We start from the raw sequence: 22,754 nt of genomic DNA on the forward strand, positions 1-22,754 counted from the left end.
GAAGCTAAGGCAGCTAACCAGCTATCAAACAGTGAAGAAGCATGTGAATAGCTAACTTACTAACATAGCACAGCACCCGACTGAATAAATTTAAAAAAAAATAGGATTAATTTACTCTGGAGTCCTTTAAAAAACCTAACTGCCAGTTATAATCTTGCCTTTCCTTTAATACCTTCTTAATTGCCTCTAATATCTCACTTGATTCACTGCAGTTAAATAGTATCTGAATTGTTGAAACTGCTTTGCTAACGCCTCAGACTGGTAGGGTTGAAATGTAGAGGTACCCTATAGGGGGCACACAAAGGATGTGTTACTTTCCCATTTATTTTTTAAGTAAAATTCTGCTTGGGCTTCACTAACAGCTGGCCCATCATTTTAAGGTATATGTTCTAAATCCCACCTCAGGAGGCACTTGCTTTTAAGAAGCAAAGACATAATGAGATCTATAGATCATGTAAAAACAAGAGGAAAAATAAGCATGATACTTTCAACAATCTGCTAAATTCTGGGGCAAAGCAGTAGCAGGAATACATATCTAATGCTTTTGCTGCATCTTTTTTTTTTCTCATGTAACTGCTTACTTTTGGAAGGCAAGGATCCCAACGAACACAGATTTTTTTAAAAAATTATTCTCATTCTACTACTGTTTGCAAATTCTTACAATATTATAGCCTTAGCGCCAATGTAAAACGCTCATAAAGTATTACAAATCCGTCAATTAATAAGCTTTCCTTTCATATTTTCCAGGTGCTTTCTCTTGTAGCTAGCACTCCCAAATTACAAGCAAGTAGTACATCATTTGACAATGCCAGTTAAGTATTTTGGAATTTCGGAGTGTTCACCAAGTATTTTGTAACAGACTACTTATTTTAACTCTTTCAGTTGGCTAAGGTCACCAGAAAATTAATTTATTTACTCAGATTCATTTGCTTAATAGCTTCTGCTTTGGTGATATATTTTTTTTTTTTTTTGGATAGAGATTACTCTTGAACTGTTAACTGCAAGTATTTCAATTTAAAATGAAAGCTACAGCAGCTATTTTGGATTTGGGACCACAAGTTATGTGACTTTTTTCCTTCTCCACAATGACATAAAAATAACTCTAAGAATGCAGTATATGATGCAAAATACTGTAAATATTTTAAATTCAGTCTTTTCAAACATTTTCCAGTTTCCACTTAATAGTAATTGCTGCAGTGACTGTTCCCATCAGAGTATTTGCCTAATGGAATGTTTTTTAAAGTGAATTCTAAAGGGGAAGTGACACAATAAAGGTAAATATGTTATAAAACATGAAGTATTTTCTGAAAATATTTGGCATTTGCCTATTTATTGCTCTATCCTATACTCTTAAAAATTAGCATTTAAATGTATGTGAGGCTTTAAAATATACACATGAGCAAAAATCCTCAGACAAAAATTAAATAGATGTTATTTCATTGAATAATAGCATTTAATCTTGTTGAAAATTCAGGATCAAGGGCTAGTTATAGCAATACATGACTATCTCAGCAGTTTTAAAGAACCAAGTAACATTCTGTGCATTTCATTCTCAGTCTAGATCTTTATTCAGGTTCAGATAAGAATGTAAGCGCTATAGAAATGAAGTCATTTTACCTCATCGCCCTTCTCTCCAGCAAGCCCAGGAAATCCACGTTCACCTTTGCTTCCCTATGAAAATGTAACATTCAAACAAATACTTTCTATTAGAGAACCACGAATTTCATGCTCTGTAGGACATTTTATGACCCATATTTAATATATGCTAGCATGAAGACCTTACAGCAGTAGTGCCTAAAACAGAAAAAAAGGCTAAAACTACCTGAAAGCTTTAAAATATGCCTCCCATCGAGGTGAAAGGAAATGAGTGTTTTTGACCTAGTAACCAAACTAGCCAAAAGGCCTGATGGAGACATCTTATTAATACCAAAGAGCTTAAATGCTTGTCCAAATGGAGAAAGTACACTTTCAGGGAATTACGCTCAACTATGGGGGATTTCTGTATGGCAAACCACATGGCATTTGACCCAATTACAGTGAAGGAGAAGTTTGATGGACATCAATGAAACTTCAATTCCCAGTGAAATGGCTGCATTTCTCCCAGAGGAAAAAGGTGCAAAGGCACAGGGTGGTCCAGCTGTTGCACACTTGAGGGAGACACGGGAAGTTTCCTTCTTCACCGTGGGATTCTTGTGTGACTGACTCACCTAAAATAAGCCTACAGATGGCAATGCATTACTGGACAGTCAAATCTGAGCTAGCTTTAATGAACACAAGACACAGAAGAGCTATCCTGGCTTGGGATTCAACTCGGGATATTTTGCTCACTTTCCTGAGATGAGAGGCAAACTGACACAGGAAGAGGGCTGAACCGTAAAAATTGTTTGAACCTTTAGGCTGCTCAGATGTTACAGGGATGTCAAGACTGTCATAGGTAAGAGTCTGGCCTTTTACTTTTAACAAGCAACAAAACAATGTGAAGTTCTCTCTTCAAAACTTACCTTTGGCCCTTCTCTACCAGGGATGCCTGGAGGACCTCTTGTGCCGGGATCACCCTGAAGAACAGACACAAAGCAAAGTGACAAATAACCATTTTGTCACATGGGGAGAAGGTCTGATCTATGCAGACTGCTTCCTTCCTGCCTTTGTGACCATCCCTTCATTTTACCCCAAAAGCCTTCTCTTCAGTCCTTTCTCTCTTCTACACAATATACTTGTTCAGATATCCTTCCCTGTCTCCCTCCCCATCCCTCACACACTCTACTCAAACCATGCTAACAAATTTTTAGTTTCATTTTGAGAGGACTTGTAAATGCCTTCATTTTGGATAGTCCCAGACACACCTGTGTTTAGGTTTGAGCAAACCATCTTCCTTTTAAGGATTAGGTAAAGATGAAGGCTACTTGTTACTCTCACCAGCTTCAAATCTATAGTTATTCTGAAGTGAATGATTCCTGCTTTGTTGAGAGAAGCATTTTCCAGCTAAATTACAATCTTATAGAAGTGCTAACCACAAAACAAAGAGAAATGAAGAGTGAAGCATAAATAATCAGTAAGAGAGAGAACTGACAAAGAGGTAGAAGAGCATGTACAGGAGAAAGACAATACAATTACAAACAGAAAGAATCAGGGAAAAGCCCAAAGATAGACTCATTTGGGAATGAGAAAGTCAATAAACCCTAAGTACATGTATTAATAAAGGACAGTAGAATAGGATAATCTCTTTCTTGAGTATTTAAAAAAAAAATCATCAAAAATCTCAAAATTATTTTAGGTTAGCCAAGAAGGTCAGAATTGAACCTATAGAAACTTTCAAGTGCATTTTTTGGTTTAAAAAGCATGCTTATAGTAAAGAAAGATATTTAACCTCTGAAAATGTTTACCTTCAGTATAGCACCCATGTCTCCCACAAGTGGCAGTGCAATCTGAAATTAAAAGACAGCTGGAGTTAATGTTTTACACAACACTACCGATTCTGATGGGTTCTCATTGTTTCTAAAGTTTATATTGTTACACACATAGCTGATTACATATATATTGCTTGAAGCTATTTTTTATGAAAACTCAAAAGAGAAATCAGGGTTTCAAATATAGTTAAATATTGCTGTCTATCCAACCTAACAATGTAATTCGTTGTTACTTCAGTGAAGTTCCTTAAACCATGACAACAGCATAACTCCAGAACACAGTAAACCTCACTTTAAAATAATAATAATAATATATTGTTGTTTTTGTAGCATACCAGCAACAACTTACCGCTATTGGAAAGTCTCACAGACTATTCTCACCTGATTCTCTTCAATTGTTTTCCTTCTGCTTTCTCCTAAGCTTTGACTCTACTGTGAACTGTAGCATGAATTGTGGAGATGACAAAGCTAACTTCAATAAACTAGCTCAGATACTGGAAATAATCCAGCTACAGCAATGTGAGTAACATATATAGTATTTTGTTCTGCCTTTAAACATTAAGAATTAGTGCAAAACTCTGTGGTGCCACTGCTAAATTGCTACCAATACTAAAGCTAACCCATTTAAAGCTCAATCAATAGGTTTACACTGTACTGCAATATATCTCAGATTTGCAAGTGCTGTCATTAAATGTATATTTAAAGACTCCCAGTAAAAACTGATTGAACTGGTTATCATCAGCTTCACTCACAAACGGACTCTTCAATTACCAGTGCTCATTTCTTCTTCTTGCAATTGCTAAAGTAAAAATAGCCCTGGGCATACTATAAAATTAGACACATTCAAAATTAGTTAGTGTTTTTGTTCAGCCTGTTTCAATCATTTCCATCTTGAAGAAGAAAAATAAAATGCAAGCACTTTTGCAGCATATTAGAAAAAACTGTCGGTTGGTAGCAATGGGTGTCAAATACCAGTTTAAGAGAAGCACTGCTGAACATACTTAACCGTAAGTGTAATCAGGAGTACACCATCTACAGGGTAGCATCATCACCTTTGAAAAAATGCTGAGAAGTTTTCAAGTGTGAGACATAGCCACCTAACACAACTTAAGGACAGAACTATATAAGGTATAAAGTCCATCCTCTGCAAAAAGGTTACCTGTACATAGACAGTGTCACCTGCTCTTAAAAACCTCTAACAAGACTTAAAAACAACCGTGTCCCTACATGGCCTGACTTTTCATCCTTTTCCTTGTGACAACATTTTACAGACAGGCAGGCTATTACTATGTCACCTGTTGGTCTTTCCACTGGACTACACAAGTGTTATTTCCCAGTCCCTCCTCTTTTCTAATGTTCTTATTTTAGCTGCAGTATCATTTGATGGTACAGGCCCCGAAACCCTCAGTGTAAAAGTGTCCTAACATCCAGCTGCAAGGGCACACCAGGTACGAGAGCAAGCCCACTGTGTTTGTGCCATACCGTTCGTCTGCTCTGTACGTATAGCTAGTCCAGCCTAGCTGCACACGTACTGTAGAGTCATAGCTTTGTATGCTGAACTCTGAATAAGTGTATGATATATGCTGGGCTTTTGAAAATGTTAAAATGGCCTTAATTCTCCAGACTCACTCCTGCTTGCTACATCTTCCTTTAAAAATGTTCCCTCCCAAGAGAAGACTGTTTCAAGAGAGCGAAAGGCAATAATTCTGTTGTTAGTAAGTTTTATCATTTAGACCTGTCCGTTTAACATTGGCATCAGATTTTTTACTTACATTTAGTTTACAGTGCACTGTGCCTTCCAGACCTATTCTACTTAGGGATTTTGTTTTTTCTTATTAAGCATTTTATGCTCATCTGTCTCAAGTTTAACCTTGTGACTTCAGACTGTCTCTGAATTTTAAGTTTTGATTGTATCTTCAAAAAGCTAGCAATCTTTCCCAGTCCAACTGCAGAGTTTATATCTACTTATCCTAATCAAATTAAATCACTGATAAGAAGCAGGCATGGGAGAGACCTCTCTTTCCAAGTTTGACAGTAATCTATTGATAGACACTCATATCCATATTTTTTGATAAGCAATAACTATATGGCAATTACTTAAAGAGCATTTTTTGCTTGCTTATAAAAACATCATGAGGACAGTCTCAAAGTTTTATTGAAGCCAAGGTATAGAACATGACTGTTTCCCTGTCTTTCCCAAGAAATGTAACTTTTCAAAGACAGAAATCTGATTTATTCCATGACTGGTTCTTCCCAAAATTATGCCATCTTGTGTTTCCACTTTATCATTCATATCACTGGTACTTAGAATTTTTTTTTTTAAAAAATATTTCATATCTTTCCTGCAATCAAACTTTTTTCAACTGACTTATTATACTCTGGTTCCCTTTTTATTCACCTTTTATGAAGACATGTTTTCTGTTAGCATCTCTCCCTTCCTCAAAAGCTGCATCTTTCTCAAAGTACTCAAAGGTGACTGCTAATCACTTAGAGATTGCTTTGATTCATTCTTTGGGTGAATTACACCAGATCTTCATGCTGTATCTAAAACCTCTTTAACTAATTCTTTTTTCGATTATATTCATTAAAATTCATTTTATGTATTGTCTGAAAAGTAATTTCTTTCAATGGACAGTGAAAAGCCACTGAATTATTCAGCTTTCTCTGCACGATCTATAATTTGATCTCCATGATTATTAAATAATAGACTTTACTGGTCTTTCAAATAATTGTATTCACAGTGCCTTTTTCTTGTTGTTTTTATATCTGCTCATAACTGAAGCTCATTTTATATCTCAATCTTTGTGACTCTCTGACTTGAGTTCTACCTTCATACTCAATGCCAGCAATAGACCTGCTTTTACGTACTGATTTTAGGCCTTTGAAGAGCTACTGATACTCTTAAGTGTATCTTAAAGCACTGGACCAGTTAGTTCACTAATGCAGGAACCAAGGAACTAACTGATCAGAATCACCATCCTGATCCCTGATAATCAACAGCACATATGTGCTAGCTAGTTCCCAGGCTCTTCTCTGGAGAAAGCCGACTATTCTCTCAGAGATTAAATCTTTGTGTGATTTTGGGGCTAGTTTATCCCTCCATAAGCTCCTTGTTGTCAATCCTCAGGCTTACTTGTGGACTGCCATGACCTGTACCATCAAATGTTTAACTGAAAGCACAGAATTACAGAATCACAGAATCACTAAGGTTGGAAAAGACCTGTAAGATCATCAAGTCCAACCATCAACCAACAAACACCACCATGCCCATTAAACCATGTCCCACAATGCCTCGTCCACATGTTCCTTGAACACCTCCAGGGATGGTGACTCCACCACCTCCCTGGGCAGTTTATTCCAGTGTCTCACCACTCTCAGTAAAGAAATTTTTCCTAATATCCAGTCTGAACCTCCCCTGGCGCAACTTGAGGCCATTTCCTCTTGTCCTGTCACTCGTCACTTGGGAGAAGAGGCCAACACCCACCTCTCTGCAATGTCCTTTCAGGTAGTTGTAGAGAGCGATGAGGTCTCCCCTCAGCCTCCTCTTCTCCAGACTGAACAACCCCAGTTCCCTCAGCCACTCCTCATAAGACTTGTGCTCCAGACCCCTCACCAGCTTCGTCGCCCTTCTCTGGACACGCTCCAGCACCTCAACATCTTTCTTGTAGTGAGGGGCCCAAAACTGAACACAGGATTCGAGGTGCGGCCTTGTCAGCGCCAAGTACAGGGGCACCATCACCTCCCTACTCCTGCTGGCCACACTATTTCTGATACAGGCCAGGATGCCGTTGGCCTTCTTGGCCACCTGGGCACACTGCTGGCTCATATTCAGCCAGCACAATATATTTTACTGCCTAATGCACTCCTTCAGCAGCTCTGGAGCATTTCTAATCTCTTTACAGGCTATCAGCAGTCTGCAGACTAGTCTGGGAAACCTTGCCTTAGATTTGCATTGCTGGACCCTTGGAGATGGACCTCACTCATAAGATGATGCAAGCCTCTGCATTTAAGGAGTATGCGCGATGGTCAGGTATGTGAAGAATTGCTAAAGAGACAGACTGAGACTGATGAGATACTCTGTTCACTCAGTGAAAAAGCCAAATTCATGCCTTGGTAAGGAGCAGAGATTTTGCTAAAGGACATAATACAGTTCAAATGTTAGGTTTTGTAATTTTTATTTTCCTTTCTTCTGACATGTCTCAAATAAATACTATCACTGTGTCTCCCTGTTGTTTTGAAAACTGTGCCTTTGAATAAAATCTCTTGGGAAATATCAAATCCTATAAAACCGATAGGATCACAGGTGAGTTTAACAATTTTTTTTAAGCTCTGGTTTTTGTTTGTTTCTTCCAACCATCTACAGATTTTTATTTACTTTATTTATATTATTATATTTTATTTATATTGAACAATCACTCAGGGAATTCAGAAAGCTTCATTTGCTATCATAAAAGCCACTGTAAGCATTTGTTTCTAAAGAGAAATTTGCTTTTTCAGAGTTTTGAGGTAGTTGTTGGGACTCCAGACAGGAGCAGGAATAATGACTGAAGTTTTGCCTTTATGCCAGTTTTGCAGATATGCACATTGGACACTCCTGACTCCCATGTAAAATACTCAATTATCTTTAAGGGTACAGTTTGGTCTGAGGTATGTACAGGCTTTCTGGATCTTGTTGTGCTGGACTTCACAAAATCAGTAAAGCTATAGCATTGTTAAATACAAATCATTGCTGTAACACATACCCAAGAGGGGATGATAACTCCTAAAGTGTGGTGAAGGATCAGAATTTATTTAGTGTTTTTGTCTGCAAACCCAGCCATTTAACTTTTCATTAGTGCTAAAAGGAATTTATTGCATTAGAGACTAACTATTCTCAGAATTTCATCAAAAATTAATGTCTTCTTTCTATGCCATAGCAAAATTAACTTTGGAATCCCCAGACTTTTCTCTTCAATCTTTTAACTGGAGTTATCAAACTATGCTCCTGAAAATTTGCATTATGCAAAACTGCTTCTGAGGCTGAGGAACACTATGCCAAGTTATAGCCTGGCAGAAACTCTAGTATACAAACTGTAACACCTGAAAACAAGGTATCTATCCTGTACATGTTAACATAAGTTTAATTTATACTGCAATATAATCAAGTACAAAAACCCCCAAAGGATATAATAATTGAAAAATCAAATTAATTTAATCAATTGGACTTCTTGACTTGCTAGGTTATTTCACCTCCTTTAAACAAAATATTTGCACCAAAGAAAATGCACAACCTTTCTCTGTATACGTACAGGATCACCTGGAGGGCCTGGTAGTCCTGGCTTTCCATCTCTTCCTGGAGTGCCCTAGAAACAAATGTAAAATTCGATGGCCTTAAATCATTGACGAGGAACACGTCTTTTTGCTGTATATATAGAGAACTGTCACTTACATTAATACCAGGGGTACCTGGAGTTCCTGGTAATCCTGGGGGTCCCCTAGGGCCCTAAGAGCAGGAAAGGTCATTTAGGATTTAGGAATATTTTTCTTTTATTGTCAACTTCTTAAACTAAATTAATTTTTTTATACTAAAGAGAAAGCTTATATCCTACCTGCACACCTGCTGATCCAGTTGGACCTATAGGACCCTGCAAGAGAACTCCAAATAATCAGTAGCTACACTTTTTGGGGTAAGGGAGATGAACTCCATAAAAAAATACTGAATGTGGATATTGGTGTGGTTCGCATTGCAAGAAAGACTTGCACTAAGGTTTGGCTTTAAATCCAAATCTAATTTTGACAAAATTAGAAAATTCAAGATTTTGCTGAAGCCCATTTTTAAGGGCAAGTAATACCAAAGAATAATGATCTGTGGTGAAACTTGCTATTTAGCTAGGAGATTCGTAAGAAAAGCTGATTTTCAGTTGAATAAAAACAAATTAGATTATTTAAATATAAATGGGTAATTTTTAAAATTCAGACTTGAAAATATTTTAACTGAATAAATTATTTTTAAGGTTTAGTATTTTAGAGTAAGATCTCAGTGTGACTCTCTAGTCACCTTTCTCAAACATTTTCTCTCTGTACCTGAGTCCTGTCAATAAACTGAAGTGTATCAGTTGACTATATTGGTCTGGACTGAAGAAAGATTGCTCTATTCACCTCAGTAGAACTCATGTAATAACATGTACCACCTACCATCTACACCATCAATACCATCAATTTTTTTACTGAATACTCTGAAGACACTGCAGATGGCTTTACTTAAAGGCAATAGAAAGAAAGAAACCTGGGAAACAAGCTGAATAACTGAAACAGTTATTGCTATGAAAGTTATTTTGTATGAATGCTGTAGATACGCTGCATTCATGTTTGAATTTAAACTGCACAGAAACGCGTGAAGCAAGCTGTGCAAAATCAGGACTTTACTATTTTCTAGCATAGTACCTGGCACTGTAAGGCTCTCATTTATAAGCAGTAGACCTAAGCTTGTACTTAGCAGTCATCACAAATGCAAAAGCTAGGAGCTGATGCAAAGCTTTCCACATCTCTTCCATGTGTCTTTGCCTTTTCCAGTACCACCATGGATTTCAAAATGTCATCATCTACAATGTTGAGTATACCTCTTCTCTTGTACCAATACTCATCCTGGATTTTGCTGACAACTGCAAACAATTGCTGCTTAGAAACAGACACAGTTAGTCTGAAAGTGTCTCAACACCATCACCAGGAAGCTCATCTGTAAAGTAGCCACTGACTCTTTCAGTTCTCCAGGGCTTCCATTTCTCACTTAGCACTAGATCTTTCTGGGTCTGGATAAAAGGAAAAGATGCTGAGTTGGGAGTCAAGTTGGAAAGGAGTTCATGGCATGGCTTTTGACTATGCTTTGTTTACTTGCTGCAGTTTCTCCGTGATGCACAGTGAGAAGCCCAAATTCTGGGTGTTGATATACTTACTGGTGATCCCTGAATGCCTATTCCAGGGGGCCCCATCTCCCCAGGTGCTCCTTGTACACCAGGTAGCCCTCTTTCTCCCTGAGAAGGATAGAAGGCTTTCAGTTACAACAGGTTTGAAAATGTAAACTAGCATATTATCCTTTTATTTTTTAGAAACAGAGATAATATATTTTTTATACCTTTGGTCCCCGTGGACCTGGGTTTCCAGGAATACCAGTGGGACCCTAAGAAAAAAAACCCAGGAAAAAAACAAATTATGTTTTGAAATCAAAAGGACTAGCTGAATTTTATTGCCAAAATTAGTCAGCCTTTATAAATAAACTATGATAGATTTACATGTCTTCCTTGTTAATACCACTGTCACTAGGAGCATGTGAGCCTGCACTATATCTAGACTTACAGTACCACTACAATATATACTTCAATTTTGAAATTACATCCAAAAAAATACTTGTTCTGATTTCTTTCATTGCACAATGAGAATTCTTTAACAGTTATCCCTACAAGAAATAAAGTCATAAAAGCCTTTTCAGATTACAGACTTACTGGTGTTCCAGGCAGACTTGGTCCAGGAGGCCCCACATCACCTTTTGGACCTGGATGTCCAGGTGGTCCCATAATCCCACCAGGGTCCCCCTACAGGATAAATCTGAATCACTGACTGAAATGGAATAATTTTCTCTTATGAAAAAACTCTAAATATTATCAAGGTTATTCTAGCAAGTGCCAGTACTTTGAGAAGAAATAGAGAAGAATAAAACCCCTATATTTTCCTTCAAAAAGGCACAGAAGAAGAGGCGGCATGGACTACACAACCATGAATAGTAACTAGTGTTCTCTTGGTTTTCCCTGCTTGCCATGCACCTGATCTACATTTCTTTGTCCCCAGGCCCCTAATACGCTGGTTGTCATAAAACCCTGCCAATTAATTCACAGTAACAGCTTCAAACTGTCTCTCTCCAGCTACCTATCCCTAGTGCTAAGACCCTGGTCTTCACTGTATTCCTGTTTACACCTTTATTTCTTACTTCAATGCATGCAGCGTCTCTTGCTCCGCATCTCTACAACTTCTGTTTACACAGGTGAATTTGTGCATTTTATTACGCTGTCCTCTTGTCTTTTACATGCTCCTGCATCACTCTCTGTGATTCTTTCTGAATACACTACTTCCCAATTTGTAAGATGAATACATTTTTGTCATTGTTCCACAGTTATTGTTTATCCTGCCTTTTCATCACCTCACTTCTTCAAACTATTAATGGATTTTACTAGTTTCCCTTGTACCCACTAATGTATGAATGTATGAATGTATAATGTATGAATAACATAACATCACATAGCTCACAGTATGCCTGTATATCCTCTTTTCTCCCCTTCTCTACATTCAACATATACACACATACCATTTTTAACTCTTGCTGGTGTAGCTGAATTCTAACTAAGGGATTTCTACACAGCAAAATACAGTGCCATAAAGAGATCCCAGCCTTGTCTTGCATCTGAGAGAGTACAGCTGCCCCAGCACTCTGCCAAGATGAGTATGTCTGACTGTGAAGTGGGATTCTACACATTAGTCTGGTTAGGACACTACACTGAAAAGGCTGTTCTGTGGTCAGGACCTGAACTGACATTTCTGCAATGCACAGATTTAATGTAAGAGCCCAATGCAACCTCCCTGAAATCTTACTTAAATTATGAATCCAAAGAGCAACTGGGCTGCCAAACTGGCCTGCAGTATCTCCGAGGAGCAGACAGGGGGGTTGCTGCTTGTACGTTTTAAAATCAATTCACAAAGCAGCCACATAGATGCACTACAGAAGGATGGAAGGTTACTTCAGAGTTGACAGTCTAATATCCTCTAACATATGAATCTTAATGAAAAACACTTAAAACATACCTTGTCTCCTTTAACTCCTGGGTTTCCTGGTACCCCGTGCTCTCCTGGTAAGCCCTGGAATTAATAAAAATATGACTGTACATTTTTATAGCTATTTCCTTAAAGATTATCTAAAATTACAGATGAAAATGAGTTTACACTGGATTACTTACCGTGCATTAGTATTGACCCAAAATGTTAAAGAGTACAAGTTAATGTATGCTTCTCTAATCAAAAATATGAAATTTTTTTCTGCACACCATCAGAGCAGAATGGCAGACACTGACAGTTTTATTTCTTCAATTTCAAAATAATTCAAAGTCTTAAAAATCAATTATTTTTTCAAGGAAGGCAGTAGCAGGTGCAAACTTGGGTTTTAAATAAGTGTCTCACCTTTTCTGCTTATGAAAGGCTGCATGATTTCCTATACTAGTTAATTATTCAAATTTGTATCTTAAAAGCCTCAATAAAGTCCTACTCCTGCACATTACTTAATCCACCAAATTCCTTTAAAATGTTTTAGATATTTAATGGACAGTCAAATATTTTTAGCAAAATAAATATATTGCATCCTTTCTTTTGTCGAAATCTTCTCATCTTTCACACTTTGATTTTAACTTCAGTGTTCTCCCTTGCCCTTTTCAGGAAGCATTTGTTATAAATACAGAGAAATGAAATAGAGTAAAATCTAAATAGAAGCTATTTAAATAATAGGGAACGTTAAATTGTGTTCTCTTACTACACTGTAACAAATACAGAAAACTTTTTCCATAACCCTTCAATGCTATTCAACCAACTATTTTACCAAGCATTTTATTAAGAATACCAGTAATTTCCACACTAAATGATAAAATTGTCAAAACTGAATAGTAAAATCTAAGTACGATACTTAATCCGGAATGGAAAATGAGCTTTCTAAGAAAAAGACAAAGAAACACATACTGTTTTTATTTTTCTTCACAGTGTAAAACATAGTTTTGTGAACACTGACAATTAAGGGTGACACGATTTTCATGCCAGTAGTCAGGGTTCAACAGCTGTGTGTTCGCTTTCTCTGCCGTATTCTGTCCTTAACACAGACAGACAGCTATTTGTTTCACCCAGCCACCCAAATTAAAAGCATAAGGAAAAAAAAAGTACCTTAATGAAGAACATTCTGCTTATGCCAACACAAAATCATTATAAGAATATATGGAAGTTTAAATTTACTGATTATGGATCACACATCATGTCCTACCCTAACCCGTTTTGATATCAACATAAAATATACACAGTCTCTCTTCTTTCCTAAGGATTTCTCTGATTTTTTTCCTTTTTTTTTTTTTGTTGGACCAAGCTTAAGGGATATCTTAGGAAAGGAAAGAACCAAGTCTTATCTGCTGGATGACTCTTTGATGACGTAAGTGAAAGGAAAACAATTTTCAACCTTTCATAATTTTTATCATGGTGCATAAGATGAATTACTATATTTGCTAATGCATGATGTTTCATCTTTAGAAGATAAAACAAAATAACGAGCCTAGAACTGTATGTATGTTTCTATAATATGTTCAAATACATGTTTTTATATCCTAGAATTGTATGTACAAATATGACTCTTTAAGATCATCTATATCTAGGATCTAGCTGTATTATATATCATATTTATCTGTTCCTAATGTCACTTGATCAAAGATCCAACAGAAAAGCAGTTTCAAAAGCAGCAATTATGAACTCAGGTGGGATGATGACAACACAAGCAAAACAGAAATGCAGTATTTTGTTATCTTTCACAGTAAGATTGGGGAACTATATATAAATAGAAGCACAGTAGAAAAGACTTACAAACTATTGTTATAAAAGACAGGTAAATTAGACACAATTTAAAAAATGTGTGCCTCAACTGAGTAGGAAAATAAGGTATAAAGAAATGGTCAATAAGTAACACAGTACAAAATTATTACATGCAGATTTGAATATTAGGTTTTTTTCCTGCCAGGAGCTGAAGATGCTGTACTCCAGCTGTCACTTTGCTTATATCCCTAAGACTTTTAACAGGTCAACAATAAAAAGTCTGCCAGCTGTGTACCACTCAGAACTGTATTTTAATATTAATAAAGTACATGACTTAAAAGTCTATTCAAATTAAGAGTTCTCTTCCACAAAGTAGTCTCAGAGTGTGTGTGGAAAGGCCTAAGACAAAATGCAGCAACACCAGCCCCTAGACGCTTCTGTTTGTAGAAATAAGATAAAAACCAAAACCAACCCACAGTGCAAAGATCAAAATCCTAGTTCTTCTCAGGTGAATTGCTTAACTGCTAGGCTAAAGCCAAGCTCTCCATTGTCTGCTTTTCTTGGTCCACTTCTTGGATCTAACCACTCAAAACTCCAAAATGGTACTTAAAAACCATTCTATGCTTTACAGAGGAAGGGAGGGAGGACAAGCAGGGAGAGGTGGTAGGTGCCACTTGTTAGGTTATATGACGACATCACTGTTGTGGACTGAAACCTAATTTCAGTTTACATGGAGATTAGGCAGAACATAGTTGCCTGCACACCTAAAAAGGGATTGTGCCATAATTTGGAAGGGAGACAGGCAGCCACTTCCTCAGAGTAGGCCTTCCGCTATATTAGGGTGTCAAGTCAAATGCCCAGGGAACTTTCAAGCTTAGTATAATGGTGCCTAACAGTTTAAGATGTTTCCTAGTGTATTCAGACTGGACTGAAGTTTCACCCGTGCTCTTCCTGCCCGGAGGCACAAGGGTTACAGGTGTGCTGGATCTCAGGGGAGGCCCCTACCAGTGTCAGGGATCCCAGTGGGCCAGCAGACCCATCAGTCTGTTGCCCAGCAGCGTAACAGTTACAGGCATACTAAAACCCCTGTGAAGGAGGCCCCCATCACCTCAACAAACCCCAACCAGTTGGCAGACCTGAATGCGGGGCATCCAGAAGTGTAATAACTACAGGCACGTTAAAAGTCTGCTGAGACCCCCCACTGCCTCAACAATCCCAACCCATCAATATTTCACCCACAGGCATAAAGGTTACGGGCACACTGCATCTCTGGTGAGGTGTCCCATCCCCACCACTCCTCCTGGAGGGCCTCCCTCAATAGTCCATGATCTCAAGGTTCAATAAAACATCTGTATTCTGCTTCGGACACCATCTGATAGCATGTATATTGGGGGACTGGGGTTTATTTAAGAACCACTGAGATGAGGGCTTTTATCCTTCTTGATTATCTCACACTCTCACTCTTTCCCCTGTTAGGGTTATGTTCATTGGGTTCTGACTTCCCTTTCCAGCAGGGAGATTGTTGCTCATCCGGGATGGTTGGGCAGCAAGTTGTCTTGGTTTGTGTTGTGCAGCTGCTCACAGTTACCAGTCTCAGGTGTTAGGGGCTAAGGTCCTTGGCAATTGTTTCCGTGCATCTCCCTGATCTCCACAACCTTTCCCCACTTCCACGACCTTTCCTCCAGCCAAGATCTTCCTCTTCTTCCTTGAGACAACACCTCTTTCCTTTCAGGAACCCTTCTATTTTGGCACCACTTCTTCCAGGTACCCTCACCCCTTGGTTCTTGCCATCTAAATAGTCGATGTGCAGAAGCACAACAGGTGATGAACCTCCAAACTGGTGACTCTGTCTCACGTCTCTCTATTAACTGGAGACCTTGGGATGTGCCACTTTTGTTTAGTCCAGGTGCTATCAAAATTTAAAAGCAGCCCCTATTGTTGCATCTAATAAGTAGTAAGCTTCTGCTCGAGAGTTCAACCAGTTCAGGTTTTGACATTCTCGCACGGACACACAAACACACACACAGAGATCATCTGCCACCTGTCAGTGTTCCCAAATTAAGCTATTTCTCATTTAGGGCAGCCATATAATGGCTTTAGGCACTTTATGACTGTCAGTAAGCCACTGCACAATTAAATTGGAATATCAACTGACAGTTGTAAGAATAATCTCTCATTCCACTTTCTGCAGAAGTATTTTAGTAATTTAATGTATTGAACAGTAATTAGAAAAGTGGTTTTCTATTAAATTCTTTCCAACCAATACTTCCACTCTGGCTAAAGATTTTAATATTGTCCCCAGTTTTAACGGAATTACCTTTTGCTCTGAGTATGAGTTTTACTCATAAATCTGACCTAAATGCTAAGATAATAAATATAATTGTTTATTCTGTTCACTTTATTAATCTTTACCCCTTTTACAGGAAGTAAACCAATTCAGAATAATACGAAACCATAGACAGAAATAAGGAAGGCAATGTGTTTAAATCCTTGGGGTAATCTTACTTTCCCTGTTTATTCTCATTTGCTCTACACACACTGTCCTTTCCAGCTCACAATATAACATTATTAAAACTTTGCTACAGATTCTTACAATTTTCACCTACTCTTGTGAGTTAAGAGTGATTTTTGTAGAGCTAATAATCTGTGCAAATTAGTATTATCATCCTTACTTACTTGTGCAAATGGTAACACAAGGACAAAAAGAACATAAGCAAACAGCAGAACTCTATCCTGAGGCATCCCATACTACTGTGCTTTGATGGCTGATTGCTATAATACCACCCACAAAAGGAACACCTACGATAACCTTTGTGTACTGCTTCACACACCACACTTCTACAGCTTGGTGAAACTGCACAATACATACAACTTCTCCTGGCAGTCCCCTGGGTCCGACAGGTCCTGGAGGTCCTTGCAGTCCCTGTGAAATGATGTAGTACATACTTGAGATAAAAGACAATGCACCTGTTGTAATTCAGTATAAGGCATTCTTATATATAAATAAATTAAATCATCTGGCATGAAGAATTATATTCTACATGGAATAAAAAGTATGGTGTTTGCTTACTCTCCTTTAATCTAATGTTTAGTCTTTCTGACTAATACATACAAAATACAAAGGATGTATACAAAGTAAATATAAGTAAACACAAAGGCACTGCCTAAAGGGAAAGACAAAACAAAAGGGGTAAAACAAGGAGATTTCCTCCCTCAAAGGAGAGATCTAGAAGTGATTTGTGAACTATGTGATAAGTGCTTCTTCTCTTTTTGGAATAGATCCCATCACAAGGAGTCCAGAGCACTGAAAAAAAGGAGGATTGCGATGTATAGATGAAAGGATGACTTAGTGCAAACCCTAATGATCCTTTGGATCTCTACAAGCCTCTTGTGGAAGGTATACAGTGTAAAGGTGACCTAGATTTCCACTGCAGTAACAACAATTATTTCAACGGCTCAAACCAAGGAAGGACATTAGCTTCCAAAAAGCAGTCTAAGGAGTTAGAGTGGAGAATCATTTTTAAGACCACTGTTTTGTGGACACTATAGCTGCATCTATTCCTCCTGGGACTTCTTTTGATGATCTAAGGAACTTGGGTACTACCATATCCAACATGAATAGTGTTGTGTGGAGGTTACATTTTCATGGTTTCCAATTCTCCCTTTATTTGATACAATTCAAGGCATCATGAGAGATCCTCAACAACAAATGATGCTTCAGTTACTTTCTTCAAAGCAAGGCAATGACTACTTTAACATTACCTGCAGTCTCATAGGATTACACATAGGAACTGCTAATGTACTGGAAGTGGTTATGACTTGCCTCACTGATAGCTAAAGAGAATACACCCAGTCACTGGTGGATTTGTAATTGCAAAATGGGTGCTCATACTCCTGAGTGACCAAATAACATTTGTGCTTTGCATTAATATTCCTTGCTGAGTGATGCTGAGATCACAAGAATTTTATGAACTAAAAGTAAAATAGCCATGATCCATGCACAAACTTTTGAAATATATATATTTGCATTCTCTGTCTTTTCATACTAGCTAAGGAGTTGATAGCATGCAGAGTCCTCTTAGATAACAGCATACAATGTAATGGCTGTTAATACCACAAAAATACCTTTCACACACCTTTGATCCTGGATTTCCAGTAAGACCAGGTGGTCCAGGGTCTCCTGTTTCACCCTAATGAGATTGAGAAAAAAAATCCAAATTTACTGTTATGTCTCCCAGTACCAGCAATGTACACCAGCGATGTATATAGTGTGTACAAGTCAAAAAATACCTTATTTCCTTTTGATCCCTGCATTCCAGTTTCTCCCTGAAAACAGCAGGTATGACCATAAGAAATTAAAACTTTAACTAACATCAACTAAGAGTTTAATTTGCTACCTTAAAATATTATAATATAGTTTGCAAACTTAACAAACACAGAGAAAGCATTAAAGAATTTTTGATGCCTTGTGGAAACTCTGAAAGGCACTCCTCTTTCAAACTAATTTTGTTCGCAGGTTTTCCTAGTGTTTTGAAGAAAAATCGTTTGAAACCGTCACATTTGCTTAAGAGCTTCTCCAATCCTATTCTTCACCACTAAATAACTACTGGTGACATTATTACAGTATGCCTTATTTTGGTTATTATAATACACTAATCACGAGTAACTGAGCAACCTTCAGTTGTGTAAACAATGTAACTAGCTTTTGTCAAACGTCACAAGAGAGGACAATAGTTAATTAAAAATAAGCAACACACGTAAACAGACTCGAAGAATGAGTGTTCTGAAAATATCCCCCAAAATAACAAAAAATTATGCACACATAAATGACTCTAAGAAAACTGCCAGATGTTAAATGCCACACTGGAAACTGGTAAAACAATTAAAGTAATACAGTTCAGCCCACATACAATTTTGTGAAATAACTGAAAGAAAGAAAGAACCTTCAGGGAACAAAAAAAGCATGTACTTTAAACTCAGTTCATGGACTGTATCAACTACAGAAATGGTGCAGAACAGGCCATCTCCGTTTTTTATTTATAACCTGTGTGAACCTGATGGACATGTAAGAAGGAGACAATAATTAACATGCTGCCCTACAAAATCACTGAATCTAATGAAAGTGTACAAAGAAAAGAATTACAGCATGAATACAATATGAAAATCACATCAGATGTATATTATTCACATCATCAGTTCAAAACACAGCTATACTTACTGGATCTCCCTTGTCCCCTTTTTCAGAAGGCTCTCCCTATGGAAACATAGGGAAGAGGTTAACAAATTTATTTCAAATGGTAAATAGTATATATGTCTGGTTTTGGTGAAGAACCCTTGAGAGTGTGGGGTTTTTTTCCTAACCCATATAAAATATAAATATATGGACTACAAAAGTTTACTTGAGGGATGACGTTGATTTCATGAGAAGACCATGACTACAGAGACAAAAGAGAATTTTACCATGCGTGATCCTCTCAAGAAGAAGCACAAGGGAGGGTCAGGAACATTAAATAAAGAGACAGTGACGATGCATTTAGGCAGTGTACAAATCTGACAACTTCTCAAACACAAGTGCTTCATAACATACAAAATCATGAATCTGTCATATTGACAGAATAAAAAAGCTTCTGCCTCTATGAAAACTGTTTATGCACAAGGATATGACCAAAGAAACCAGCTGGAAGCCTAACAACTGAATAGCAAAATGCCCATTATTCAGTGGGTGAAGAACTGGGTACATCACACGTTCCTAGAAAAACACAATATACACCTCTTACCCAGTAACATTCCTGCCCCTCAAATCTTTCTGGAAAATTTAAGATTAAACAAAAAGCTATTAAATTAGGAAATTTATTTATAAATTTCAGTAATTTAAAGACTCCTGCTATTTCATATAGATATTGAAGATCACAGTTGTAACTTGAAAAAGTATGAATGGTGTCTAATTCATGAGGCAATCACTGGTCATAAACTTACATAAACATAATTTGAAACTGGCATTCAGTAAAAGACTGAATGTGTTTAAAGTTAAGGAGTTTGTGACCTGTTGGAACAGGGAAATTTACTTGCATATGTAAATAACTCTCTCAAGGAGGGGCTTGAGTAAATTACTAAGGACATTCACAGACTGACAGCTTTTCCTATGCCCAAATATATTTTCTTGACTCTGAGTATATTTTCCAAGATTGGATTCATAATCAGTATGTTCAGCCACCTTCCAGTATCACACACAAGCACAGAAGTAAGGAATTGATTTACCTTTTCTCCTTTTGCGCCGGTCATTCCCAATTCTCCTTTTTGACCCTTTTAACAAAATAAATTACATTTAAAACCTTTATATTCTAACAAATGCAAATAAACTCATCCTCTCCTATAATTGTGCTTTGTTCTGTGTAAGACACAAAAGGCTTAACTTTTATGCAACAGAAATTTGAGATTTAATGATTTCCAAATTAATTTAAATCACTGTTTTCTTTAGCAGATCTGCATGCTACTCAGTAAAAAAAACCACCCCACTGTCAATCCTATGACATATACAGAGCATTTGTCTGTTTCCTTCCAGGTTTAATAAGCATCCAATCATCAAAAATTCATTCCGCTGTTTCAACAGGACAGATGCCTATAAACAATATACTGTCATATGTTGTGGATTCAGAATCTGACCTCCATGTAACTTTTATAGGCTGACGATAAGTATTTTTAGTACAGCAAGTCCCTTTGTTACAGAGAACCTGCTTTAAATATTCATAATTTACTATTAAAAATATTTTCTGAATTTCAACTTTTTTTAGAGTCTTTTCCCCCTAACTGGCAGGCCAGCTCCTTTCACTTCTCCTCAGACAGTGTTACAGAAACCACACATAATTCTTCCTGCATTTTCCCTTTCTGGCTATCACAGATTAGAAGACAAAGGCTCACGTGCTGCACCCGCAGGATGGCACAATGAGTTGGATATTGGAGTACACACATCAAAGAGCCAGTCATATCTAAAATCTATTCCTTCAAAGACCGTTGTGATAAATCAAATTAAAGATACTGTGTTAACGGTGGCAGAGACAGGTTAGATAGGAGCTTTGAAATTTCTCCATATTTCATCCAAAATGCTTACAACATCTCCTTTCTGGCCTTTAGATCCAGGGGTCCCAAGTAATCCTAGTAGTCTTGTATCACTCTGGGAAGAAATATCACCACAAAGATCAGAGAACAGAACATGTCACCATTTATTTACAGTAACAATTTATATACCATAATAATTTCATGTAATTTACCAGTATGTAAATTCAGAAGTCCTAATTTACTACTAGAAAGGGATACTAAATGCCTATGCAGTGCATTTAAGTAATGTATTGCAGCAACACATCCTTTGTCATGCATTCATACTCCAGTCAGACTAGCAGATGAACAAAAGCATAAAAGGGAAATGTCTGTGTTGAGTATTGCTATGCAAATCTGTGATTTTTTTTTTCTTAACTCAATGCAAAGAACATATTTTTATGCTTATTATTACAGTACATTTCTCAAGTATGTTAGAAAAGAACAATAAAAATCACTTCTCTCCTATGACAAAAACACAAGCTTTTTACTTTTGAGCAGCATGAAATGTAAAATTGAACTAATTTAAGTCTACTACAGTAGTGAGACAGGAGGAGAGGGAATGAGTATGATCAGCAGGCTCCTCACACTGCTCCTCAGAGAAAACAGATTTAAGGACCAGGGGTTCAGGTTGTATACTTGCTCAGGTATTATTGCACTGGATCTAGTTACTCTTCTGTACAAGGTAAAGACACAATAAAATAAAAAGCAAATGGTTTCCTCTTCACAAAGCCAGGCTCAGACTACCTACGGGGAACATGTTTCCTTTTAATGACAATGGAAAAAGCAACAAAACCAATGACCCTGAAAAATAAGCTCGAGTTTGGACCCAAGGAGTCCAGGTCCTAGAACATCTGCCACTGGGCTGAATGGAAACCCTGAGCCAGCCAGCTCCCCTTTTGCCATGTTCCAGTTTCCGTATCTCTAAAATGGGAAAACATCATGATGAATAAAAGTGCCATTTACACTCTGTTAATATTTTCAGAAGTTGATAACTGAATATAATTCATAATTATTTTATAAAAGTTAATATCCTGAAGGATCTTTTTCAGTGTTTAGGGTTCGTAACACTGTTACTACCTTAACTATGAAAATCAGCTCCAGAGCAAGAAGCAGATACCCAAAGAAGGGAACCTGAGCATTGCTGAGAAGTAGTTGACTACTGCTTGACTGAGAACAATCTAGGTGTCTGTTATTATGAGTATACTGTGTTACAATGTATTCTGCATTTCTTTTGCATACATGAAGGAAAAAAAAAGGGTATATAGACCAAATAACTACTTTTATGCTCTTTACATATTTATAGATCATTTGCTCTTTACAATAAATTGTAAGTAAAATATGCCAAAGAAAAAAAATCTTTAAAAAGTTATAATGGATTATTCAAGAATATTCTATAATTTTTATGAATTATAATGATTTTGAAACATTTCCTGAGCAGATTGTGAGGTAGTGTCAATTGCTTTGTGCTGTGGTTCATTTTTATTTTTACATGTTGGAGAACATTTTAGATTAAACTGATCTGTATGCCCTTTCCAAAGAGGTTCAGAAGCAGGTTTGACTGAAGTGACCTTACATCTATGTATGGAAAACTGGTACGTAAAAAAGATGACAAGCAGAGGCCTTGAAAGCCCAGGCAAAGGATGATAACAGAGGCCTAAGAGTGTATAAACA

The 22,754-nt window shown here is 37.2% G+C and overlaps 1 protein-coding gene across 1 annotated transcript in view; it reads right to left on the reverse strand.

Moving 5' to 3' along the window:
• The window catches only part of COL19A1 (collagen type XIX alpha 1 chain), a 201,151-nt gene that overhangs the window by 32,147 nt on the left and 146,250 nt on the right, over positions 1-22,754 (reverse strand). Inside the window, exons 18-33 of the mRNA XM_059829068.1 lie at positions 21,097-21,159; positions 20,247-20,291; positions 19,207-19,242; positions 18,279-18,314; positions 18,125-18,178; positions 16,858-16,911; positions 12,237-12,290; positions 10,886-10,975; positions 10,519-10,563; positions 10,340-10,417; positions 8,996-9,031; positions 8,836-8,889; positions 8,696-8,749; positions 3,384-3,425; positions 2,502-2,555; positions 1,618-1,671 (exon numbers count right to left, since the gene is read on the reverse strand). Of these exons, the coding sequence (XP_059685051.1) occupies positions 1,618-1,671; positions 2,502-2,555; positions 3,384-3,425; positions 8,696-8,749; positions 8,836-8,889; positions 8,996-9,031; positions 10,340-10,417; positions 10,519-10,563; positions 10,886-10,975; positions 12,237-12,290; positions 16,858-16,911; positions 18,125-18,178; positions 18,279-18,314; positions 19,207-19,242; positions 20,247-20,291; positions 21,097-21,159 (849 nt within the window). The remainder of the gene's footprint in view (positions 1-1,617; positions 1,672-2,501; positions 2,556-3,383; positions 3,426-8,695; positions 8,750-8,835; positions 8,890-8,995; positions 9,032-10,339; positions 10,418-10,518; positions 10,564-10,885; positions 10,976-12,236; positions 12,291-16,857; positions 16,912-18,124; positions 18,179-18,278; positions 18,315-19,206; positions 19,243-20,246; positions 20,292-21,096; positions 21,160-22,754) is intronic.

This window comes from Gavia stellata, chromosome 2, assembly GCF_030936135.1.
Source record: "Gavia stellata isolate bGavSte3 chromosome 2, bGavSte3.hap2, whole genome shotgun sequence".
Taxonomy (NCBI): Eukaryota; Metazoa; Chordata; class Aves; order Gaviiformes; family Gaviidae; genus Gavia; species Gavia stellata.